Source organism: Podospora anserina, chromosome 1, assembly GCF_000226545.1.
Source record: "Podospora anserina S mat+ genomic DNA chromosome 1, supercontig 1".
In the NCBI taxonomy this organism is placed as follows: domain Eukaryota; kingdom Fungi; phylum Ascomycota; class Sordariomycetes; order Sordariales; family Podosporaceae; genus Podospora; species Podospora anserina.
Window position 1 is genome coordinate 2,145,633 of NW_001914859.1, and position 25,355 is coordinate 2,170,987.

Below are 25,355 nucleotides of genomic sequence, written 5' to 3' on the forward strand. Positions count from 1 at the left end.
ACATAACCAAGTCTAACTGAGACCGCAGTGAACAGAAGCGGTCGTTCCTTAATTATCGACCTCAAGCCACGTCTCCCATGCTTGGCTCAATGTCTGGCAATCGTGCCTGGGCTATTCTCTGTGTGGCTTGCAGACAGTCTGACACTGCCATGAGAGGGTAAACAGCCGTCGGCAGCTCTCCTCGAATAAGAACGGATGCTTGGGTGACTCGTCATGAGTTCTGGTGTAACGTCTTCGGAGTTAGAGGCGGCTGAAGGCCAGCTCCCACACCAAACCGCTTAAGCAGGCCAACCAGCATACGACAATCATTTGTGACTGGAGGATAGGTGCCAGCAACGTAAAGGGCTTCATGTGAGGCGCTGGACGCCAGCCTTGATGTGCAACGCGAGCTGGAGGCCTAGGCATGTAGATAGTGGGTAGTGCATTGGATAGGCTGGGGTTCCAAGCACTGACGATGTTTGGCGTGTATATATTGTGTGATTCCCTTTTCTCCTATCGTCGATCTGGAGCAGAGGTTCAAGCCTAACCTAACAGTTTGAAACCACATACCCTTCATCTTTCTTTCTTTACTTACTTTTCTTTCGGCAACCTGTGTGACATTCGTTAATATCAAACACTTGAAGACATGTAGGAAAGCTATGACGTCCACCACTGCTCTACTCAGCTAACTTTGTCCAAGGCATCTAGCAATCCCCAAATTAGCCTCCCTGGCCACCATCCTCGCACTGACAGGGCAGATCAGTGCGAGAGTCACCATCTCTCCTCCACAGAACTCAACATGCGAACCCCTCTTTGGCAAAATAGAGGCCACAAACGGCGGCCGGAAGATCGGGGTTGTCATCGATAGGTCCGGTTCAATGGAGGACACCGACCCGAGCAACCTCCGTCTCCAAGCCGCCAAGCTCCTCGTCGGAAAGCTGATTCCATCCTCCGGCACAACCACCGGTCAAACCGCCGACCAAGTCACCATCGTCCAGTTCAACGAGACAGCCGAGGTCCTCTACCCCCTCGGTGACCCCAGCGGTGCAGGAGCCACAATCGACGGCATCCCCGCCAACGGCGGGACCTTCATCGGCGGCGGCATCTCCGCCGCCGTCGACGAACTTACAAGAAGCGGCAACAAGCCCGACGCCGCCGGCATCTTCGTCCTCACCGACGGAGCCGACGACCCCCCCTCCCTCATCTCAGACACAATCGACTCCATCAACCGCGCCCAACAAGCCGGCATCCGCGTGTCCTTCGGCTTCCTCTCCGTCGACGCGGAGGAGCAAGACTCCCGCATCACCTCCGCCATCCTCAGCTCGGGCGGCACCTTCACAACAGTAAACACAGCAGAAGACACCTCCAAGCTTGTCGCCCAAGCCCTCCTCAACGGGCTAGTCGGACCCCCGCAGACAGGCAGCGTTCCCCTGTTACCTGGTCTCAAAACAGCGGGGATGCTCTCCCAGACAAGCCTCACCACCTTTTCCTACGCTGCCCAGAGCGGCGAGGCGTTCAATGTCACTGTCACAGCCATCGACAATATCCCCCTCAAGGCCACGTTGAAGCAAGCGGGTCAGACGAGTGAGATCAAATCTGCTGTCACAGACACCTCAACTGGGATCGCGCTGCTGGAGTACACCACGTTCTCGACTGGGAATTACACCATTGAAGTCTCGTCGGCTGGTGGGTCAAAGTCGGGGCTCTTTGCGGTGCAGATTGGGAGCTCGCTTGACCCGTGCAAGCCGTCAAACTCGACGGTGCCGCTTCCTTCTGGCACCGGGGCGATTCCTTCCCCCACTGCTTCGACTGTTTTCACTGCTGGGGCTGTGCCCATGGGTGGTAATGCGGCTTTGCAGATGGGGGTTGGGTTGTCTTTGATGGCGGCTTTTCTTGAGATGTTTTTGAGTGGATAATTGATAGGGTAGCTTGGTGTGATGGCTTACATGTCTGGATCTGTGAGGATGGGTTCACATGTTTCAAATAAGTTGAGGTTGTTCAAAAGAATCCTTGTTCAGCACGTTAGGTAGATGAAGAAATTCAGGAACTCCAAGATTTCTATCAAAACCCAAAGAGCGGTAAGGCAGCATTTGCAGGGGTCATCAACACAACCCCTTGAGAAAGTCAACCCACAACGCCACAGGCCATCAAATCACAAAGCTTTTCCCTCATTTAAACTCCCCATGACAGACATCATCCGAACGCATTCTCATCTCCGCCTCTTCCACAGCATGGTCCCAATTAGCCTGGTACAGGTACCAGAGCTCCACGCTCGAAACACTGCGTGATTCGTTAGTCCAAGCCACTGGGCAGACAAGCTCGACCACATTGGAAAACTTACACTGCTAGGCCAATGGCAATGCCGAACCAGAGCCCCTCCAGTTTCCATCCAAGAACCCATCCAGTCGAGAACGAGATAGGCAGCGCCACGAGATAGTACGAACCCAAGTTGGTGAAGCTACCAATGCTCTGCCTCCCGATACCCCTGAGAAGGCCGTGTGATATTGCTGCCAGGGCGTCAAACAGTTGCAGGACAGCGCATATGGGTAGCACTTCTGACACGATGGCTGCAACCTCTTCGTCATTTGTAAAGAGGTACGGTATCTTGAATCGGAGGCTGCTGAGCAGGGCGAGGTTGAACAGTCCCACCAGACATCCAGCCACGAGTGCCTGTCGAGATGTAAGCTATTGCTCGCTGACGATGCCAAAGGAAAAAAAAAAGAAAAAAAGATGGCACGTACCACTTTTGCGCTGGTCTTCGCAGCGCCACTTAATCTGGCCCCGATAAGGTTTGCCACGCGTGTTGAGGCCGCGATGGAAAGTGGAAAGGGGATGTTGAATGTCGTGGACGTCACCGTGACAACGACGCTCTGTGCGGCAAGATGAGCACTGCCGAATTGACTGGCTGCCAGTGTGAGAACCTCAAAGGCAAAATACTGCGCTTCAACCATGATCATTCCAGGAAGAGCAAGCTTGACCATTGGCCCTATTCAGATTGGTCAGCATGGGAGATTCGTACAAGGCGTGTTTTGGTGACGAGGGACAAGTGGGTCCCCGAAAAGGGGTAAGAAGGTCAAAGTGCCAAGGTTGCTTACCCCAGTTGCTGAAAGCTCGTCGAGTGAGCCCATTCCAGCACTCCATGCCTTCAATGAACCGAACATAGAGGAAAAGCAGGAATGGAAGAAGATTCTGCGTGAAGACGACGGCTGTTGCAGCGCCCGTGAACCCCCATCCCATTTTCCATACAAAGAGCCAGTTGGCAAAGATGTTGACTGAAGCGCCAATGAGAAGAACAAAAGTTGTTGCGTGAAACAGACCCTGAGCCTGCACGAAGCGCTTGCCGCTCTCGAATGCCGCAACGCCAGGTGTCCCGAGAATCAGCACCCGGAGGTACAGTCCCGCCAGCGCAGCTGTCTCGGGCTCCGGAATGATCGAGGCTAGCACGCTTCCTGAAAACCACCACAGGGTAACAATGGGAACTAGCAGCATCCACAACAGATATGTCATTCTCTGAAGCTGCAGTCCGACCAAGTGTTTGTGGCCAGATCCATAGGCTTGGGCACAGAGCGTATCCAGGCAAGTTGAGAGGCCTTGAACTGGGGCGTAGCAGGTGATGTTGGCGGTCATGGTGGCGAGACTGACGGCTCCAAGTTCCAGACGACCAATGCGGCCCACAGTGAAAACACTTGTGACAGTGACCGAGTAGTGTAGAAGGAATGTGATGATCAACGACCTCGAGTATTGTGTGAGAGTTTGGGCTTCGCGCTGCCACGTTGTTTTGAGGACATTGGCAGCTACCGCCGCTTCCCATCGGTTGATCTCTTCGCTCTCGGTCGGGGACGGCGGGTCCAGGTAGAAGTCTTGCAGCAGAGGTGTGCTCTCGAGGGCTTTTGTGGAGGATGCCGAAATGATAGGGCCAACCTCATCGCTCTGAGGTACTTTGGTACTGAACATCCGCCGATACATCTGCCTCCAGGCTGGCTCGGCAAGTCCTCGACGATGCTTAGGAGGGAGGATATGGTTGTCCCGAAGTAGACTCCTCTCGGCATCACGAGAGAGTGCGACATCTGAGCTTGCAGCTGTCTCAGTCGTGATGATGGGTCTCAAGGTGCCATAGGCTACACCACTAGATCTCGGTGCAAAGGATGAGCCTTGGGCGTTGGTCACCTCCAGGGGCTCGGTCTCAAAGTCGACATCATCGTCATAGTCGTGCCCACAGCGGCAGTCGTGGGTTCCGTAGTCATCGCAGCATTCTGCAAGGTCCCTAGCTAGGATTTCTTGCGCAATGGGCGACGAGGATAGGTACGAGTTGGAGACGAATGTTGATGCCTCCAACAAGCGGTCAGGACGGGGCTTGAACTTGATAGGCTGTGCCGGCGACATTGAGAGGAAGCTGGAAATGACTCAGGGGCAGCTTTCTGGGAGGGGTGAAAAAATTGACAAGCACGATGCCCGGGTTGATGAGACCAGAGCCAACCACGCCGACAAGAGCCCAAGACCACCGTGAAGAAAGCCCTAGCACCAAGGCCTGGTGAGAGGCCATGGCACCTTTTTATGCCAAGTAGGCTGGTGCTCGAACTTTTGACAGATACGAGGTTGTCTGTTTCGCCATCGACCGGTGGAAAGCGGTGAGATGGCGGGTCGTGGGTGTGGTGAAAGGGGGTGTGTCGGATGGCGGATGATGCACCATACTGCGGAAAGGAGTGGGCAGCGGGATGGGCGGCACCTTATCTTGCCTGCCACGAACAAGATAGCACAGGAGAGAACCTCGCATGTATAGCAGGTCTCGACGAAGTTCTAGTTCTCAAAAGCTGGCGGAATCCTACATCTAGTCACAAGCCTAGGCCATCTTGATGGTGGGGGGCGACAGGGTAAGGGAGGGTCAGTTGCGTTGCTCACCACGCCTGTGGCAATCATCGATATGCTTCTCCAAAGAACCTTTTGGATCGTGAACGCCATGGTGGGAAAATACCCGCCATGTGTAACTGGATGGTGGTGCAGATCCAACATGGGGGTGCCCCCATGGCGAGATGGTCTGTCGCGGCGGGCAAGTGTGGGAGGTGTGTGTGTGTGTGCGTGATATCGAACGTCGATGCATCGGCACAAGCACCGCCGTTGCGACCCTACTAGACACAGCCATGATGAACCGGGAAATCCGAACGCGTTACTGGTCAGCTCTCAGATGGACAATTGTTGCCGGCCATGAGAGTTTTGTCGAATTGTCGATCCTGTTACATGCAGTATGCAGCACGTCCTTGGGATGGGTGGTATGGCATGCTGCAAGCCTGCAAACGACCATTTTCGGTCGCACTGGGCCTCCTTCCTCGGTGGGACAGAAAAGGATTAAGCCAACACCACCAGCTGTTGTGTGGTTAAGGGACGCGTCTAGAGGCGAAGAGTTCGATAGCGTGCGGTTGTGAAAGAGCAGCCTTCATGAGAGCTATTCCATCCAAAGCACAAGCAGAGCCGCCCTGAGAAATGGTGAGATCGGTTGTCAAACGTCGTCAAACGCCCACCTGGGCACCGGTGTGGCTGGCCACCCTCAATGTAGCCTTCCGTGGGGAACGCGCCTGGCTTTCTCTGGGCACACTTTTGAGGTATGGCCACCCCCAATGGAACTTGGAAGCTTCACACACATCAGGGACGGGTAATTTGCCCACTTGTCGGACTGGAGCTACCTGATCCTTCCATCGAGCTAGCTACCCCTCAGTTTCACACATGGAGCTCTTGTCCCGGGTCTTCGCCGCCGTGCTCCTGGCCCACCTTATTACCGTTCGACACAGGACAATGACAACAAAAGATTGCGAGTAAATACCGCAGGTCCAGCAAGGGAGGCTGAGCATTTGTGACAGGATAATCTGCAAGTGTTACTCGAAGGAATCACGACCGGTCAAGGGGCAATTTCGATCATCTCGAGCTGTACAAGCTGGTGGCTTCTGCACAAGAAACCGGCTTTTTCTTGCCTGCCGTCGGACCCCTCACTTTCCTGCCCCCCGTCCCGGCCACCCTCGCTCCTCTTGCTGCTCCCTTGCTCCCCACCACTGGGAGCTGTCAAGCTGACAATATCCGAAAACCAAGACAAGCGGAACATTTCCATGTGACCCATCCGTTATGCATCTTTTTCAAAACTTTCACATCCTTCTGCTCCCCCAACACCTCCATTCCAAGAAACAGTTGCAACGTTCGCGGGATGTGGAAGAGATTGGTACGTGGGGTTCTTGGTTGCTCATTGTTTCCTGTCCAACCATCCAAGATGCCTTGCAGATGATGGATGCAAAGCTATGCCTGCACACCACCTTCAATTTCACCTTCCGGGAGTTGTGCGGTGTGAGGAAGGTGTCCTAGATTCGTTGTCACCGCTATTTCCTATCAGTACAAAGTTAAAATCGGAAGAGCCTTTTCAACCTTAGCGCCTCTCGGTTCCATTCAAGGGGAAAAGGCCCGAGGGCAGACGATCACCAGCAATGATTGTCATGTTTTAGGATAAAAGGTAGCTGTGCCTTACATAATTCTTAATGGAAGGCTGAAACAGTTCAGGTATCCAATGATGCGCTCAGTGCTCTGATATGTTGACGCCGCCCTATGTTGATTCCATACCTGGAGTAACCCGGCAAGTGATTTTGAAGCGTCAGTTGAACATAATGATATTGGATCCTACCCTATTCATCTGCTCAACTAAGCCTTTATGTTCCTCCACATCCTATCTAATTTCCAACTTGCAATTGGCTTTACACAGAGTGCCTGTTAGTCACACAAGGCCTTAGTATTATATGGAATACATACTTTATAACTACAAGAAACTACAATAACTAGTACAATAGACTGAAGACACCCGCGCAATGATACCCATCCCCATAAAGTCCCCACCCTCGTGTTCCTAACCCTACATGTACCGTTCTTTTTAAGACAATGTGCCTACGATATCCCATAACATAGGTAACCCGCTGATGGAACAATATAGACCGCGTCCAAACCACCAACAACCTCCAGCGTCTGTTGCCGGTAGTGTGCTACACAGATCGTTACACTTCGCCATGATATCTGATGCTCCAACATTCTTTCAAGTTTCAATAATTCAGATCCGGCCCTGTCTTCACTTGGCGATAGCCGATGTCCTGCATACGATGCTCAGGACGCCGATGCTCATAGCGACTTGCATGCACCGAATTCTGACGATCCGTACGGCTTGCAAACCCAGAACCTGGAAGAACCATACGACTGCTATGTTCAGAGCCCCGAAGTCGCTGGAAACTTGCATACCCGGATGCTTGACGGGCTTGGTGTTCTTCATGGTCCCGGTGAACGTTTTGATGATGACTACAGTGCATCCCACAGCCATGGTGCTCGGAATCGTGGCGAGAGCCGTGCGATGAGACTGCTTCCCCTTCATGACCGGAACGATCTAGGCCTGGGCCACCGTAGTCCCCAATTCCAGCCACAGCGTACCTAACAACACCTCCCATACCCCGCCAGCGTGCTGTCTCATGATCATGAGTTTCGAATCGGTTCTCTCTCCTCTCCATATCTCTCATGGATCTCTCCTCCTCCTGCTGCCTCCAGTCATCCTCCCCTCTCTTTCGTTTCGCATTCTGCTGGGACCAAATTGAAGATGTCCTTGTTCAGCTTTCCGATCTTGGTGTCGTGGGGGCCCTAGTGCTCTTCTCAACGCTTCCTCATCCTCGGCCAGTTCATGTTGAACAACCGTTATTTCGGATTCCAAATCAGCCTTCTTTCTCTGCAGCTCTTGGAGTGCAGCGGCGGGCTCGGCTTTGGCAACTGCCGAAGTAAGTTGAGGGCGTCTATGAGTATTAACAGCATTGGAAGTGATGCCAAAGCCCAGCAGAGCATCAACAGATGCCTCCCAAACATTTCTCAAGCTTGGACGAGCATCTGCGTTTGTGAACGGCAGCGATGCTCGCGCGGTCCCAGACAGCGAGGGCCCGGGAACGGCTTGGGCGCGCGAGGGGACGGGGACAGCTCGCGGCAGCACGGCGGTGATATTCATGGCAGTTCCGTTCGGAACTAAGCCCACGATCACGCCGGAACGGGCAAGGGTGTTGTCCAGCGGCGAAATCTGGACTTGAATGCCGGTTTATGGGATGAAAACATTAGCAAAGTTCGACTCGAAGTTAATACAAGACAAAATGACCACAAGATCATCAAAGGAACATGACATACCGAGGCTTGGGATGGGGAAGCTAGTTGTTCCACCCAGAATGACCGGGATGGGCCAGTTCAACTGCCCAAAACCCAGGTGCCCGCCACCACCTGGCTGGCCTTGCTTTTCACCACTGGGGATGCTTTGAGTCGACATCTTCGACATCTTTTTTTGGTTCGCCTGTACCTTGCTGTTAGTATAATTTATTCTCAATGGGCGAGAGTATTAACAAACCTCGAGAAAGGAGGGCGAGTGCGCAAAAATGAAGGCGGCGAGGTTGGGTGATGATGTTGTCTTGCTGGAGGAAAGCAAACGCAAAAAAGGCTCGGGAGAGAGAGAGTAAAAGCAGGGCGGAATTGTAGTAGACCAGAAGCATGGACCATCCCCGCCCACAATCTAAAAAATTTCAGTAAACAAACCCTTTTCCTGGTGAAGCTATTAGGAAGGAGCAGCTGCGTGAAGGGGGGTGGTCGGAGCAAGTGTCTGCTCCGTCACCATACCCCATTGCTGTCAACTTGGGCTCGTGACATTTTCCATTTTTTGGGTTTTGTAGAACTGGTGTGCTGGGCTAGACGGGGCTAGGAGCTGCCCTCTAACACACTACAAGACTTGCGATGTAGGCTAGATGGGGCTAAGGGCTGTCCTCCAACACGCCATAAGAGTTGTGATGGTAAATTCAAGAGAGACCCATTTCTTTACCTAGGTAGATCAACAACCAGGCAACAACCAGACAACCAGCACCAAACTACATAACTCAGCACCGTTACATCGACATCTCAACGATATAGGTGAGAGCCTGTTCTATGTCTACATCTTCACGCTGAAACCGATAGTACCAGTCGTCACCGTGGGTTATTTTGACAAGGTGTTCAATGTTGGGTCCCAAACTGAAGAGGAAAAGATGGTTGTCTTCTTCAAGCTATAAATAATGCTTATCCTGCCAAAATTCCAATTTATCTCCCCTACCCACGGCTCCATTCTACCTGCCGTCAACTCTCGTTTTGTAAAACGGCCTTGTTCGTTTGTTTTTTTATTCAAGTCTTCTGTAGGCGGTCAAAGCTTTGTAAGAAAGAAAAAAAAATGACAAAAAAGACTTCTTCTTCAACTGGGGTCGAACCAGTGAAGCGTACATGTCCCAGCAGATCGAGCCTTCGGTCCTGACTCGAGCAACATGCCTCCATCAGTTCACTCTCTGCTGTCCATCATGATCAATTCCTGGAGTTGACGAAGGCACTTCTACGACCACCGCACCCTCTGCACTGCAGATCCACCCACCGCCACCTGCATCCTCACCACTTAAGTATTCAAGATCAAGTTTTTATCTCTTTCTCTACAGCGAAATCATCTTTTCACCTGCCATATAATTTTCTTTTTCCCTTTTCCACCCCTCCCACCCCCAACACCCCCCTTCTTTCCTTCCCACCACAATTTGCACCACCCACGCCCAAAACAAAAGAAAAGATGCGATATTAACCAACAATTTAAAAACGCTCATACAAAAATCACACACACACAACCTCCCTTCAGAAAGGCACCCAACCTCTAGCACTTCCTCCACTCCAAATCCCAATTCTCGGTCAAAGCCTCAAAATACGCCTTCCCATCCCCGTTCAGCGCGCTCCGGAAGTTGACATTCAAAATCCCAATCGACCCGTCGGCACCCGTGCAGGGAGACCAGACCTTGTTCGCGCCCGTGTTGCTCACGAGCGTGACGGCCTGGTCGATGGTCCTGTCCGTGGCCGCGATGTGTCCGCGGACGGTGCCCTGTTTCTATCTGTCAGTGCCTTGCTGCAGGGTGAATAAGAGAGGGGACGTACAGTCTTGGCGGCGTCCTGGCTGAAGAAGACGGTGGTGAAGTAGTCTAAGGATGTGCCCGGGGTGAGGTAGACGTTGCCCTTGACGATGTTGGTCTTGACGGCGACCTGCCACCCCGGGGAGGCGCCGGCGGCTTGGAGATGGGCCTGGCAGTTGAGGGTCTTTGTCGTGCCGGGGAGGGAGGAGGCAAAGTTGGAGAAGGAAAAGGTTGGGTCGGAGAGGCCGCCGGTGTGCTTTGGGTCGCGGACGCAGCCGGGGCCGGAGAAGGTGAGGGAGGTGATGCGGGGGATGGCGGCGGGCGCGGCCGGGGCGGCGGCTGCGTCGGCGTTAACTACCGAGGCGGCGGCGGCGAGGATGGTGAGTGTTGTTGTGAGGAGGCCCATTGTGATGGTTGTGAATCTGAGGAAAAGGTGTGAGGATAGTGGAGATGAAAATCCGGGGTAAGAGAGTGGATATGGAGAGGATTTAAGCTTGTTTGTTGCTTGGATACCTGTAGTGATGATTAGGAGTTGAGCTGTCAAGAAAAAAGACGAGGTCAAAGCCTGTTACTTATATGCGTGCGAACCGGGCCAAGGAAAAAAAAAAGACTATCGTGATGGGTTCTATTGAACTGGCAGGACTACCTGACGATTACGATATTCGCCTTCTCTTGCTGCTTCATCCCGTCTACCGTGTTTTTCGCCATTTTGCCTTTTGCCACACCCCTGGTAGATCACCTTTCTCATCACAAGCATAGCAATCGGCGTGGTTCGCCGAAAGGTCTGGCTGGGTCTCTGTGTGGTCTGGTTGACAGATGGCGAGAGTGTTTTTGGTGGTCCTGGGTGTAGCGGAGCTTTTGCCATTTATCCAAATTGCAACCCGCGAAACCGAGTGCCCGGATTGGCAACAAACTCTGTCTCTTCAAATTAAAACCCAAGTGTGTCCAAAAATAGGAATACCAGGGGGGGAGAAGAGATCAGCAAAAAAACAAATTCGTGGGAGGGAAAAAAAAAGTGGTTTGGCAGTTTCAAACTGTTGTTGCACATGAAATGAAAAAGGTCGGATATCATCCGTGTGTCCAAGACAGGAAGACAGGCCACACAACCTGGAACTTTCTCCTTTGACATGCAACCAAATGCATGTGGGTTAATCTACAAGTGATATATATCGGTATATTACCCCAGCGTGTCAACCAGCCACCCCGTTGTCGCCATGTCGCGCCACCCAGGGACACACACTTCAACTCAATGCTGCCTCTACCACACTTTGTTGCTCGTCTGGGCCCTCTTGGGTGTCGCTTTGTCGCCGTTTGTTCCTGGCTGGGCCTCTCGTCGACGTTCGGGATATGCGGGCGTGGCGTTGCAAGCAAAAAACGGGAAAGATGCAGCAAGAGAAGAAAGGAACGCGGAGGTGGTTTCCGCAACCTTTAATTGTTCCAATGCGACGTCATCTCTCTCATCGGGCCAGTGCTTGATGTGCTTGGCTCTACTTCGCCGATCTGTTCTGGCCCTTGTCACTGTCAGTAGTAGTAGTAAAGTAGGGAACATATCTGTCGAGAAATGCGTACACGTAAGGAGGGTCCCGGCCGAGGAACAAAGATTTAAACTACCCTCTACTGACCTGCAGTTGGTCCCCAATATCTGGGATGAATTGGTCGCGACGTTCCCGGTGTGATTGCATGCGACAGGTTGATAGTAGTTGATAAATTTGATCCTATTTATGGCAGCTCACGCTATGTCCAACTCAAAAATAGGGGACCCGGTGCGCCGTTGAAGCAGCTCATGGTCCCTGAAGAGCCGGAGACTCTCTCAAGAAATCGGCCGTGATGATGCCGACTCAACTCTCGGAAGACCTTCGAGCTCTTGGCCCTCGCCTTCCCCCCACCGGATGCTACTCGCCTCGCCAGTGCCCTCTTCCTCTGAGGCTGCCATTCCAGCTCCAGCCCATTACCACACTAGCCGCATGCCCAGAACACATTTCGTCTGGCACACTCAACTCCGGCTATTCAAGTCCTCCTCCCTTCTGGTCAAACGCGTTCGCAGGTACGTGCAAGAGAACGCCGATATGCGCAGCAGATCGAGGGTATCATCTTTCTTTCTTTGCGCCGACAATGATGCGAGTAAACGAACAGCCCAACTCCGACAAACTCGCTCGCTTTCTCCATAACCCAAACACCGCGGCGGGAAGAATGCGTCTCAGGGACCTCGGTATGCATGAGAGCCAGGGACAAGAGGCGGAACGAGGTTGATGTTCCTTGAACGCCTGTGTCTCCGCTTGTGTGGCTCAAACCTTCCCCGGCATCGCTTCTCCCGTCTTCAAAGACTCAAACCCCAGTACCGACCGTAACGCCTCAAGCAGCGCCTGAAAAGCTAAGCTTCAGATCTCCAACTCCTTTGGTGTAAAAAACAACAATATCGCAGCGTCATTATTCACCTACTGGACCTTGTTGATGGCGGCAGTCGTAGGTGTTTGAACAGTGCGCTGGAACTCCCCGCTAGAGTTGCTGCTCTTGCCGCCGCGATCCTCGACGATTGTGCCGCTGCGAACGGCAAAAAGATTGCCCTCCTCCAGAGAGCGCTCTGGCTGCTGATAGTAGACCCCGTCGACAGCAACAGGATCCTCTCCCAAGAGGTGCATGTAGAAGTAAAAAAAGCCGCAGAAGAAAAAGCCACCGAGCATGTTTCCGAGAGTTGTGGGAATAATGCCTGGACGATTCGGGTTAGCACCTTGCAAGACAAACACCCAGGTAAGAAAAGGAAGAGAAGCATACCCTTCCATATGTAAAGTCCAACGCTAATACCAGGGGCTCCCAGGAAGATGCCGATGGGGATGAAGAACATGTTGGCGACAACGTGCTCCAGTCCCATGGTGACGAAAGCGAAGATGGGCCACCACATGCCCGCGACCTTGGACGTCACATCCTTAGCCTGGAGACCGAGATAGCAAGAGAGGCAGACCAGCCAGTTACAACCGATAGCGCGCAGGAAGATTTGATGCCATTGGGGAGTGATCTGCTTGAGCTGAGCAGTGGCAATAGCCTGCTGCTTGAAGATCTCATTGTCGAAAACGCCACCATCTAGAAAGAAGCACACTAGTTAACACGAGTTCGAACAACACAAGATCAAAGAGATGGAACCTACAGCCAACAATGATGGCCATTACGAACAACGCGCCAGCCATGTTGCCCCAGAAGCAAAGGAACCAGTGCATGAGCAGGTTCTTGAGCGGCAGCCTCCTGTGCATCCAAGCAATGCCAGTAATCATGTTGGAACCAGTGAAGAGTTCAGAGCCCGAGATCAAGATCATGACGATGCCGCTGGGGAAGATCAAGCCACTGATCATTCTGATCAGACCGGGGGCGTTTTCCTGGAACCATGGGGCGGCAGTGGCGATGACGGCCGAGGCGGAGGTGAAGCTGACGAGACAGCCGGCCATGAAGGCAGAGAAGAAGATCTTGTCGGGTCGTGCTCTTCCTCTCATGGCACCAATCCGAGACATCAACTCGGCTGTCTCCTTTGGCGTGTAGGCCGCCATGTTGGCCATGTTGTCGACGTGGACGTGTGTGACAGCCATCTCGTCGGTTGGGAGTGATGCAGTGACACCGGTATGGATGGTGTTGATGGACTGGTTAGGTGTCCAAACCGTTGAGGGTATGATGACGGGCCGGGGAGAAGGGCTGTCGTTCCAAGTTGAGGTGACAGGACAGCTTAAGAGGGTTGATAGAGGGGCGGAGGTGTTCGGACGAAGAACGGTGATCGGGGCGGCTTGGTGACTTTAAGAAGAAGAAGGAACAAGCGGAACACACCCCGCAACAGTCGGCCACTATGGAATACGCTTCTGTGGAGTGTGCTGAAGGCTCGAGATCCCCGTCACCTTGGCAAAGTGGAAGACGGAATTGGGTGGGTGGATGACCAGGCCATGGGCATCGAGCGTCTTGGTTGGGACCGGTGTTCCAAGACCTGCGAGCATCTGGGGCGGCCCATTTTTGACAGTTCACAGGTCGCCAAGTTCCCCCAGTCTAGTGGAAGTTAAGGTGTTTATAGCAGAGTGGCACTGGTGGGCACTCTCAATGGGATGCTTTTTCATCCGAGGGCTTCAGTCTCAACGTTCGGCTGTCAAAGATCAGTCTCAAATGCTCTCAACAGCCATGAATCAGGCGAGAGGAAGAGCCTCACAGGGGACCCACGACGAAATTGCCGGAGGGTGGGTACAGCATTAGACTCTGGCCGATTCATCAACTAGGGATCCTCGATCTTTGTGGCCACGATGGCTCAAAGCCAAACCCCGAACCAAACATCTTCCCATCGTCCGTCCGTCTACCCCGGCGATGCAGCCCTGTACCTGCAGGACATGGTCAGCCACCGATCCGCTTGCCAACAGGAGTTCGGGAACCTCATGGACCGACGGAGAGCTGCTCCTGCGGGCGGTGTGGGGGTGTTCGCGATGCGAAGCTGAGTGGGTGGACTGGCAAGTCTGGGATGACGTCTTGCCTGCTTCCATCTCTCCTCTAGGACGGCGCGCCGACCCGCCAAACCTTATGCCTTGAGCCTGTTTTCCTCAGCATTGGCAGCAACCTTAATGATGGATTCCGTGGTTCCCTCCTGACTCGGCCGGTGTTGATCCTCTCCGTCAAGTTCTCATTGCTGTTTTCTTGGACAAATCCTTTGCTGGGCGGATTATTGTCCATCTCACCGTCGCCCAAATCAAGACAAGCGCAGTCGCCGGTCTCGCAGAAATGTCCACCCTCATCTCATCGACATCGATATTCGAAACCGAAATATCCCCGCGACGGTGCCCCGGTTGTAACCGTGTTGAGGAGGTTGTGGAGACGACATTTTCCTCAGCAGTTTAAGAATTTTCTTCCAGTGTTTTGCTCCCAGGGTAGGGGTGCATGGAACCACGACCCTGGCTCAGACGTCTCGCATCTTCAGGGGTCTTGTCAACAAATGGTTTTTGACCCAGGCATTCCCAGAAACCTCACCCTCCTGCTTGTTGAACAAGCAGCACCCTTCAATCAACTCGTTTCGCATCAATTTACGGTGCTCGACTTTGGCCTCGCTTTTTGACGGTCCCGATGGGCTTCTTTGAAGCAACTCTTGGAAACCCAGGTAACCTGCGCACCCCATCCAGAAAGCCATCTCAACGCCGTTGAATCTAACAAAAAGCCACCAAACCACCATCCGACTCAAGAACAATCTGGCTCTTATCTCCCGTCGTCCACGCCAGCACAGTAAGCCCTATACGTTCTAGGTCCAAGGAGCCTCCCGCTGCCAACCCGCCGAGCCTCAATTCAACTTCCAGATCAGGGCAGGCCTTGGGCCAAGAGAAAAAAGCCTTTCATCCATGTCCAATCACCCACCGCTCAAACTTCGGCATCACACCACCAACAAGCCTCCCACCCAGACCACCAGCCAAGAAGTTTGAAGAAAGCGACCCTTTTGCCAAACCTCCGAACGGAATCTCGGGCTTGGAAGCGGCAGAGTCGTCAACAAACTGAGCTAAAGCCCGGCGAAGGCCGCCGGAAAACATCATGCTCAAAGCCACGCAATCCCCGTCGCCCAGCCCGAACGCTCTGCTTGGCAAAAGCTTAAACTTCAAGTTCTGGCCAGACCTCTTCTTTTTTTCCCAAGCAGGCCGGTCGTTTGGAAGGCGCTAGTAGTATCCCGCTCTGTTTGTTGGACCTGGTAGGTAGGCGAGGTAAGCTTCGTTTTCTGTCGCTACCGGGTTATGAGGTTGGGAAAAAGACCGGTGAGGTGATGGGCCAGAACTTTTCATGTCGTCGCGTGTCATTCAAAACAGCGGTGGTTTGTTGCTCGCTTGTTTGGTGTCCAGCGCAAAATATCAGCCCAATAAAAATGAGGCGACGTTGTGTCACGGATAGGGCTCTTCAGCTCTGGACGCTCAAAATCCGCATTGGCGGAGATGAGAAACAGCAATGTGGTTGCAAAATGCAAATGTCGTCAAAAGAGGATTCTTTGATCAACTCCACTCATCTCGCGAACTTTATCCCGCGAACACGTCATGTCACGTCCCTTATTATGTCATCGCGCGCGCTCTGGTGTACGGCAGTGAGCTGAATTTTACAGCTCGCTTAGCGCAGCCTCAGGAGACAGGTCAGGTTGGGTAGTTTTTTGGTTTTGCATGCGGTCAAAGTTGGTTTACATCGAGGATTAATGCCTGAACATGCATCGTGAAGATGGAGAAATAGAATAGATTTTGATATCTCTCAAACCCACAAAAAGCCTTGGTATCATCCCATTCCCTTCGTTACCCGTGAAAGAAACAAACCATTCATCATGAGAGGCTATCCGGCCCTTCTTTTCTCACACATCCGATCCAGACCTTGACTCCGTGTGATGTTTGACAAAGACAAGAGAAAATAACGAAGCCATCAACAAGACAGACCATAATATCTGTCCCAACACATTTCATACTACACCCCCCCTCTCCTCGCCACCGATCCCACCTTCTCTCCCCTGTAATCCCTATCCCTATCCTCCCGTTGACTCATCCTCGTCATCCTCGTCCCCCTAGGGCTCTCAGGCAAGTCGTATTCGTCCTCATCGCTATCCTCCTCCTCGTCCTCATCATCATCAGCATGATCCGACCTTCTCCGTGGCGGTGGTGTCCTCCCCACATTCACACCACCAAACGTCTCCCCCGGCTGTGGACTCCTCGGGTGCTTCTCCACCTTGACCGACCTGGTAACCTGTATCGACAACCTCAGGTGAGCCCGTGGCGGTGCTCGTAAACTTCCTGAACCAGGTGACCTCCCTCCACTCGTGGTATCCAACGGAGAGATGTCATCATCATCCTCGTTATGGTGATCAGGCGTATTCGACGGATGCAACGATGACCCCCCTCTCGCACCAGCAGAAACACTGCACGTCTGCTGTGATTCCAAATCCCCATGCATGACCGACCTGTTAAGTTTGTAGTCTGCCAGCCCGTTGTTGTTGTTCACCAACGGTAGTCCGCCTTCGTGTTCTTCCACTTGCCGGAGGAGGCTCCCTTTGCGCTTGGAGGAGGTTTTGTCTGATGTTTCGCTTAGCCTTCTGCTTCCTCTTCGGCCTAGTTGAGCAGCGAGGCCGATGAAGGACTGGCGGGAGTCACGGCGGATGGGGTGGCCGGTGATGGGGTCGATCCATTGGAGGCTGCTGTTTTCTCTTTGGATCTTGCTGCCCGAGTTGGGGGAGAGGAGCCGGGGAAAAAGGCGTTGGATGAGAGGTTTGAGGGTCATGAGGCAGGCGCAGCAGATGGCGGCGGAGACCTCGACCGAGGTCCAGTAGATCATCTGGGCCGAGGTGTAGGTTGCGTCGTAGCCGGCTTTTTTGACGATGTCGATAAGGTAGACTAGGCGGGTGATGGAGACGATGCAGACGCTGGGATAATGAGTTAGGAACATAAAGATACCCATGTATGTGGTGGAGGACTTACAAAAACCCCAAAGCAAACACCCCAACAAGAGCGTACTTTTGGCGTCTCGGCAGTTTCAAAGCTGAAAGCACTGGCATCTGGTTTCTTTCTGTCAGTCCTTCTTCTCCTCATCCATCCTAGCAATAACCTCAAACAGATCATCAGGCCAGGCAACAAAAAAAGAACATACCGGCAAAGCCATAATCACCAAATCACTAACAATATGCAAAGCCGCATTCGCCCACCAAATGTTCCCCGGCTGGCAATACACCTCCTGCGTAAAAAACAAACTCCAATTCCAGAACGCCTCAAGCGGGATACAAGCCGTGCAAACCGAAACAACAAGCCAGATCCCAATAAGCACCACAAGAACAAGCACAATTTGAATCGCCCGCTTCGCCCAGCTGTAGGTAAAGATGCGTCGATACAGCAAAAGTATCGAAATCCTTGAGAAGGTGAGACTCAAATTGTAAAACAGAATCCCATACCAAGCCGCCCTTTCCAGCGCCGACATCTGCATCCAGTCCGCCTCCCAGGCGTGTCTCCCGGCCCCTCGAGCCATTTCTAGATTTGCTGTCAGTAATCACAATCTCGATATCAGAAACCGTGCGGCAAGACCTACGCTCAAGAGAACTAGCCATCACACCAGCGGCAAACACCAACGCCGGAATGATACACCAATCCGACGCCCCCAGCACATTGTTGAGTTTACCCCTCGTGTAAAACCTCACCACCACGAACCCAAGCGCGATGAGCCATGTTATCACCGCGCAAGCCACGATATCGGCTTGCAGCGATCGCCCAGCATCAGTCGGTATTGGCCCCCAAGGTAGAAACGTCTCGTTGGTTCCCACTGTGAAGTTTGTCCCGTTTGTTGGGAATGTGAAGTTGAAATCTGTTGGCGGTGGTGGTGGTGGTGGTCCCTCGAAGGGAGGGATGCCAGTGCTGGCCAGAGGGTCGGGTCCCATTTCTGCGTCCCGGCTCTTGCAACCTAGGTACCTTGGGTATGTTTTGACGTTGGCGGTGTGGATTCTTGATGTCGATGGGGGTAGGAAACCATGCCCGCCCATCAACCCGAAAAAGGAGGAAAAAGAAGAATGTGGGAATAGCCCGATGGGGCTCACCAAGAACAGATATATCTCCAGCCAGCTTCTTGATGTCTGGAAAAAGCGCAGCCTTTCCCCGCAACTCGTTACCAGCCAAAATTTGAGGGAAAACGGGCGAAAAAAGGGGCCCGATGTGACTGTTCATCAACCGGCGGCGGCAGCAGCAGAATCAGGATCGGCAGTGCTGAGCTTTTCTGTCGACTCTTTTTCGCCTTGCAGGGTTGCAACCCGAACTATCGAAAACTCTGGGGAAGCGGAAAACGGTTTCTTGGTTCCTGTCTGGGGGTGCAAGCAACATCAAATAAGTAATGTCTAGCTAGGAACGTTTGGAAATGAGTAATGGCCGCAAAGGGAATAATCGTTGGAAAGAAATCAGGGCACGTACTCGTGTTTGATGTTGGGTGTCATTGTTTATGCCTTCCAACCGTGACAACGCTCTCTCTCGCACTCGCAAGCTAGGGCATTGTAGAGAGAAGGGGGATGGCGAGGTTAGTTAGTCCTTGCAAGCTTCCACTTTGCCGGCCGGTGTGTTCCTGGACGAGGTTGCTTCAGAGGGTGGCACTTCGGAACTTGTAAGATTTGAGTCCCTGTTAGGCCATGATTGCTTCTGGGTGGATAATGCGGGGAGTCCTGGCCCAGTCATAGGGTACGGGCGGTATAAAAGGCAACGTGCGCTCAACTGTCGAGTACAAGGAAACATTGGTTCTTGCTCCGCTCCGCCGAATGGGTCGACGTACATTTGGTTCGCTGGAAAGCGTGCCCGAGCGCTGAGTGACACTTTTGAGCTTTGGTAGACAGGACGAGGATGGTGGAGATTGAAACATTTCCAGATCCATATTGAAGATAATTTTACCGTTAAGCAAGTAGCGATCTTCGACTCCAAGGTCTGCCTGAAAATATTTCCTTGTCATTAATGGCCAGCTCCGGCAGACTTCCTGCTCATCAGGCCTCGTCATCTTCATCAACGAAAAACATGCTGAAGAGCGGTCATGTCCCAAATCCTCTGCGAGGCCGACAGCGCTCAGGTCAATCCCAGACCCCAGAAGCGAATGCAACACTGGTGCTGGCCACCATACCCGACTTGACCCAGCGCTAAGCTTGATCGAGAACCCCGCCAACACCCTCCGACCTCCCGCATTCAAACAAGAACCATGGTGGTACTCCCTATTTCTACCGCCGGAATTCCGCATTTGGACCAAGTTGTGCTGTCACACATGTCAAAAGGAGGGCTGGTACCGGCAGTTGAATGGATGGATGGATGGATGGATGGATGTGGCGGAGTGTGAATCATGCAATGCAAAGCAGTGGCGTGTTGCCGAAAGGATTTTGACATTTTCTGGGGAAGAGGTGGGACATGATTGGTTTTTGGTTTATGAGATGCGGCTACAGGAAGCCAAGAGATCTATCTCTCTAGATACATAGGCCAAAAACGTGGCACAGATTGCTTCATTTGAATTGACCTGGTCGAAGGCAGGACACAAGAGGGAGAACAGACTTCCACGCATAAAATGATGGTCACTGGCTCCCCGGAGGTGTGTGACACAGCATTGCTGAACTCTGCGCTCTCGAAAAGAAATTCGGCAAATGTCAAAGGTGCCAGGTCATTCATCAGGAGTTCCCCTCATGATTGGGCTTCTTTTATATTGTATTGCCGCCCTAGATATTGCACCCCATCTTGGCCAATATCAGGCTGCGAGGCCCGCAAGTCCGGATTTCAAAACATTCCGCCAATAGGTATATCACATGAAAGTCACCACAAAGCAGTTTCTTAAAGCAAATTCAAAACAATCTATTGCAGCAAAACTACCACTGGTATCTATCCCAAATCACAACCCAACTCCAATGCTCCAATGCAATGCAGTTTACTAGTGATTATCGTCCTAAAGCCCATCCGAGAGGTAAAAATACCGAAATCAACAAAAGCCATAGCTGAGATTGGAGTTGCCAACCCAGCAGGTGTACTGATCATATGTGACCTAAGGGTTGCTGACGTAGCTTCTCGCCTGTCTGAGGTCCTCCATATCGTGGTGCTCTCTCGCGTTCGCCTTTTCCACATCCGAGTCCATGTGGTCGTCGTCACCACCAAAAGCATACTTGCTGCGCGCTCTGATCCTCGCGCCGTATCTCCAGAACAGAAACGGAATGGCACAGCAGGCAAGAGCCAAGAAGGCCAGGAAAGTACTGGCCCATTGATCACCCATCCTGTCATACATTTGCTCGGTGAAAAGCACGACACCAGCGCCCCAGAAAGATCGAATAAACGTCTTGGCAGCAAGTGCTGAAGCGGCCTGGTGCTGATAAGAGTCGACAAGATAGTTGTTGGCCGCGTTGTACAGGAAGATGAAGCCAAAACCAACGGGAAGACCAGCAAGGCAAGGGCCAACCCAGGTCAGATGTGGGTATGAAGACCAAGCAAAGATGAACATGCCGATGGGGATGAACCAGCAGCTCAGCATCATTGGAATCAAACGAACCTCGGCAGGTGGCTTTCCGCCGTGCTTGGCCACCAAAGTGAGATAGTGCTTGTTGACCCACGGGGAGCAGGCGGCCGAGAGCACGACGCCGACAGCAATGGGAATAAACATCAAGCCAGTAATACCAGATGAGTACCCCTTCCTGACCTCGAAAATAATAGGGTATGCGACGAAGAACATGTACAGAAGGCCATAGAGAACCGACATGTACAGACTGATGAGGAGAACGATGAGCTCGCGGAAGAGAAGCTGGAATGGACGAATCATGAAGACACCCATGCGCTCCTTGAGGGGTCTTGGGTCGAGCTCAGCCTCGGTGACATGGCCATTGTCGCCTGTCTCCTTGCGAAGTCTCTTGGCTCTGGCGGCAAGGATGGTTGGTGCGTAAGTCTCGGGAACGGTGAAGGTGATGAGGACCCAGACAACGAAAGAGAAGATGAGCTGAATCCAATAGAGCCATCTCCAGCCAGCAGCATCAGACAAGAAACCGCCGATCAATGGACCAACTGTTCATTGTTAGCTTTGTGGTCAGACTGGAGAAAACTAGGGGATCCTTACTTGCGGGGCCAATAAAGGGGGCGGCGGAGAAAGCAGCCATGGGAACACCTCGCTCCTCGTTCCTCCAGAGATCTGCCAGGGTGCCGCCTACCAATGTCATGGGCGCAGAAAATGCAATGCCATCGATAGTTCTGCAAACAATGAGGGTCCCGATGTTCTTGGAGACAGCGCATGGGATGATGAAGATGACGGCCAGCAATAGAGTTGAGCCATATATGATTCGTCTCCCGAAGACCTCAGAAAGAGGAGCAAAAATCATAGGACCTGGGCGTCACAATATCAGAACACATACTGCCAAACCAAGACATTACAATGCTGTTGACTTACCAACACCAAAACCAACAACGAATACCGAGATGGGAACAAGCGCAGCCTCATGGCTGACTCCAAAAGACTCCTGAACGCCACCAACATCCGAAGTGACAACACTGGAACAAAAAGCGACAACGAAGCATGTAACTGCCACAACCATGGTGATGTACCACTTGTACGCCTTTGACCAGTTTTTCGGGTCATCGGGATCTCCTGGAGCGAAGGTGACCAGTTTGTACTCCTGACGTGTATCTGCTGCCCCAGCTAGTTTTCCGTGCTTCTCGGCCGGTGCTGGAACTTGTGGTCTTGTCTCGGGGGAACGATCAGCTGAACTCCGTGCAGAGGCGGCATTGGGTTCCGGTGAGATGATGGAAGCATAGTGAGCATTGTCGTCGCTGTCGTATGGGTATGGGGGTACTTGGCCCGTGGCGGATGTCGGTGCTGCCATGTTGAAGAGCCTCTCCTCCTCTATTAATCGATATATTGATGCTGGATCCCGACTGCGAAGTTGATGATGAATGAGCGACCTGCGGTGTCGTATTACAGGGAGCGAATGATAAACGAATGTGATCCAAACATCCCACTCGAAACCTGGCTGTGTACTATTCTGGAACGATATCTGAATCCATCACGGCGGCTCCAGAGACTTATATCTTCGAAATGGGAGTGCCCGTGGCGGTCTTTGCTCGGGAGCGTTCGGTGGTTCCCCTGCACGAAGCTGCCATTCCCTGTGCCGATCATGGACGAACGCCATTCGCGATACCAAACATCGCGGCCGTCGTCCCTTGAGCCGCACGGGTCTTGGATAGCATGAGGAAGATGTAACCAATGCGGGTGTCCAGATAACTGGGGCCTGGAACGTTGTCACTCATTCTTTCTGCCCTAGGGGTGGCAACAATGGAGCCATGAAACAGCATCAGGGATCCCCTCGCTCACAGCTCACGCAGGTCAGGGCCGAGCCGATAGCGATTGTCAGGAGCGTAAATGACGATGCCAAGGCACGTGGGATCATACATCGCTGTTCCTGGGATTGACGGGAAATAAGTGGGCGGAGGCTTGTGTTGATTGGCGGTGATCTTCGGCATCGCGCGGTCACCATAACCGCGAGGACATTCGCGCCCCATCATAAGATAAATACAGCTGTGAGGTCGGGCGCCGACGTCGACGTCCCGGCTGCCATCGGTTACAATAAGATGATGCCAGTGAAAATTTTTCCAGCCTGTTGAGATGGTCCTGGAGGTGCTGTCTCGTCACCGCCATTTGAGATAGTTCTGTAAAAATGTCATGTCAATCTCACAAGTAGTTCAGACGTCAAGGAGGATGGGATGGCAGATCCGATCTGCAATGGCATCTTTTCGTTCGATATCGAAACTGCCTGAAGCATGCTCAACTCGAGTTTTTCCAATATCGTCCAGCAGTTCAAGATGTGAAACTATCGCCACGCCCGCTCTCCGTTCGGTCGGGATGTTCGGAAGGTGACACAAGCGGCTGTACTCGGAGCCACCAGGGGTGGAGAATGACTCGTGAGGTTTTCTGCATGGAAGTTGTGGGTCATGGCATCTTTGGAAACAGCGCGAAGTTGCTAGTCTTTCAGAAAGCAAGAGAAAATAGCGGGCTGGAGGATGGATGTCCGGATGTTGAGTGAGAGAGGTGCTCATTGTAGGGGGTCGGCCAATTCTTCTTGTGTTTGGGGGTGTGAAGGAAGCTGGGGTGACGGGGTGTGAAATTCTTTGGTGCTCGCTTAAGAAAACAAGCTTTCCGAAAGCTTGGCTCTGCTCCGTCCCGGCGACACAACCTTGCCCACGGCCACCGGCTCGACCCACTCTCATCCAAACTGCAAAACCTACGGAGACGGAGTAGTAAGTACAGTAAGAATTCTCAGTTCTCAACGAACTTGAGCTGTCATCAAATAATTGACTAGGTACCTCGAAATCAGGATGCCAGTGACAGTCCCTCATGGCCAGGTTTAAGACGGGAATGAAGACCACATTTGGATTGTAGAACACTCTTGAGGGACTGAGACGCAAGATAAATCACCAGCTTTCTATAAGCCATCTCGCCGAGAGATAGGATGAATTATATTGATCCAGCCCCTTCTTAAACACTGCAATTCCCCGACTCATAAGTCGTCGGAAGACCTCTTTCCACTGCTTGTGATGGATGCCAAGTACCCCTCCTGAGTTTTGCGGTCATGTCATTAAAAGGTGATACCTGGAAATGCATTGATTTATTTGAGGTTGACCATCTGCCACAACTTATTTGTCTGTGAGACTGTGGCAGCAAGTTGATATTGAAACATCAAAACTTTTGTCTTCCACTATCTGCAAGTTGTTTGGGTCACTAAACCCTCAGGGACTGTAGTGGGAACACATTATACAAGCAGAGCCCAAGGCGACTGTGGTTGATGAACGATTGGTGACAAAAGCAAACGAGACTAGGTATGATGGGGACAAGGACATGAGGTTGCTGCGATTGATTTTGCAAACTCGTATGGACGTTTCAAACACGGTGAATTCGAATGAAAACGGCTGCCAATGCCCGCTCCATGTTGGCAAAAGTCTTAAGCAATGGGAAAAGATACGATCCGTCACACTTGGTGCATAGAAAAGGAATCTGGACCTATCTATTTGTCCTTCTAGTTTCTTTTCTCGCAATAGCTGTTTATAAGCTACTAAGCCCAGTTGTAATATCCTTCATCGAATATTAAAGGTATAAGAAGAAGCCAGAACGTTGCCAATTATAAGACCATCTACTTGCTTTGTCAGCACGTGACAAGCGAATATCCTCTGTGGCGCAATTGGCTAGCGCGTCTGACTGTTAATCAGGAGGTTGGAAGTTCGAGCCTTCCCGGAGGAGTTCTTTTTGTTCCTCCTCTCAACCTGCTGCAAGGTCCTTCTAAAAACCACTGTCAGTTTTTATGACCATCCATCAAAGTGGTCAGCCAGTGTGAAGAGCATTGTGGGATGGCTCTGCTCTTTTCATAAGAGTTTGTTCTCGGCCGAGACCTTGCATGGGTTGATGTGTGGTGGATCCGCACGTGACGATTGGCTGCAAATGCCAATGGCCTGTCGGGCTCTGGGTGCCGCGTCCAATCCAGATTACGGTATTTCCAAAGTTTCATTTCATCCTCCTTGCAACACCAGCTTTTTGCGCACCGGTTTCCCGATTTACCGCCGGTAAAGATCGATACGCAAACGCGGGCCACAGACCGTCCAGTTGTCCAAAAACAACCACAGTCTCAAGTCTGGCCAGCAGCGCCTTCGATCCCCGGTTCACAACCTGGCTTTAATGGGAAGACAGCCCGGCTGGAGCAGGCCGTACGACGGAGACATGCCCCGTCACATCGATCAAGATGTCCACAGCGCCTTTGTGGAATTTCGCAATGGCAGTAAGTTGGGTCACCTTACCGTCGTCACCGTATTGACAGTACCCGTACCCGTACCCACGCGCCACCGCCGCGTACACAACACATACATCACATACACCATGATACCTTACATGCTGCCCTCTGCTAACCTTGCCGTCATTGCGCTCCACACGTAGGCCAACCCCAATTGC

The 25,355-nt window shown here is 52.3% G+C and overlaps 8 protein-coding genes across 8 annotated transcripts in view, besides 1 other annotated feature; 3 read left to right on the top strand and 5 right to left on the bottom strand.

Moving 5' to 3' along the window:
- Positions 1-857: 857 nt before the first annotated feature.
- PODANS_1_6015 (uncharacterized protein) lies at positions 858-1,895 on the top strand (the record flags this gene model as incomplete). The annotated part of the gene is made up of 1 exon (XM_001912782.1): positions 858-1,895. The coding sequence occupies one exon, from the start codon at positions 858-860 to the stop codon at positions 1,893-1,895; it is 1,038 nt and encodes a 345-aa protein (XP_001912817.1).
- A 252-nt stretch (positions 1,896-2,147) lies between these two features.
- Positions 2,148-4,362, bottom strand: PODANS_1_6020 (uncharacterized protein; the record flags this gene model as incomplete). The annotated part of the gene is made up of 4 exons (XM_001912783.1): positions 2,148-2,259; positions 2,321-2,649; positions 2,721-2,965; positions 3,075-4,362. 4 exons carry the CDS (start codon positions 4,360-4,362, stop codon positions 2,148-2,150), a joined length of 1,974 nt encoding a protein of 657 aa, XP_001912818.1.
- A 1,728-nt stretch (positions 4,363-6,090) lies between these two features.
- Positions 6,091-6,324, top strand: PODANS_1_6030 (uncharacterized protein; the record flags this gene model as incomplete). The annotated part of the gene is made up of 1 exon (XM_001912784.1): positions 6,091-6,324. The coding sequence occupies one exon, from the start codon at positions 6,091-6,093 to the stop codon at positions 6,322-6,324; it is 234 nt and encodes a 77-aa protein (XP_001912819.1).
- A 3,355-nt stretch (positions 6,325-9,679) lies between these two features.
- Positions 9,680-10,335, bottom strand: PODANS_1_6040 (uncharacterized protein; the record flags this gene model as incomplete). The annotated part of the gene is made up of 2 exons (XM_001912785.1): positions 9,680-9,901; positions 9,955-10,335. 2 exons carry the CDS (start codon positions 10,333-10,335, stop codon positions 9,680-9,682), a joined length of 603 nt encoding a protein of 200 aa, XP_001912820.1.
- A 2,025-nt stretch (positions 10,336-12,360) lies between these two features.
- On the bottom strand, positions 12,361-13,504 carry PODANS_1_6050 (uncharacterized protein; the record flags this gene model as incomplete). Its single annotated transcript, XM_001912786.1, has 2 exons — positions 12,361-12,972; positions 13,022-13,504. 2 exons carry the CDS (start codon positions 13,502-13,504, stop codon positions 12,361-12,363), a joined length of 1,095 nt encoding a protein of 364 aa, XP_001912821.1.
- Positions 13,505-16,364: 2,860 nt separating this feature from the next.
- Positions 16,365-18,417, bottom strand: PODANS_1_6060 (uncharacterized protein; the record flags this gene model as incomplete). The annotated part of the gene is made up of 3 exons (XM_001912787.1): positions 16,365-17,403; positions 17,485-17,911; positions 17,970-18,417. 3 exons carry the CDS (start codon positions 18,415-18,417, stop codon positions 16,365-16,367), a joined length of 1,914 nt encoding a protein of 637 aa, XP_001912822.1.
- Positions 18,418-20,429: 2,012 nt separating this feature from the next.
- PODANS_1_6070 (uncharacterized protein) lies at positions 20,430-22,245 on the bottom strand (the record flags this gene model as incomplete). The annotated part of the gene is made up of 3 exons (XM_001912788.1): positions 20,430-21,433; positions 21,486-21,749; positions 21,813-22,245. 3 exons carry the CDS (start codon positions 22,243-22,245, stop codon positions 20,430-20,432), a joined length of 1,701 nt encoding a protein of 566 aa, XP_001912823.1.
- Positions 22,246-24,579: 2,334 nt separating this feature from the next.
- Positions 24,580-24,653, top strand: a tRNA (tRNA-Asn).
- Positions 24,654-25,085: 432 nt separating this feature from the next.
- Positions 25,086-25,355, top strand: part of PODANS_1_6080 (uncharacterized protein) — a gene marked incomplete at both ends in the record, with an annotated part of 1,147 nt that continues 877 nt past the window's right edge. The window contains one exon of the mRNA XM_001912789.1: positions 25,086-25,190. Within this exon, the coding sequence (XP_001912824.1) occupies positions 25,086-25,190 (105 nt within the window). The remainder of the gene's footprint in view (positions 25,191-25,355) is intronic.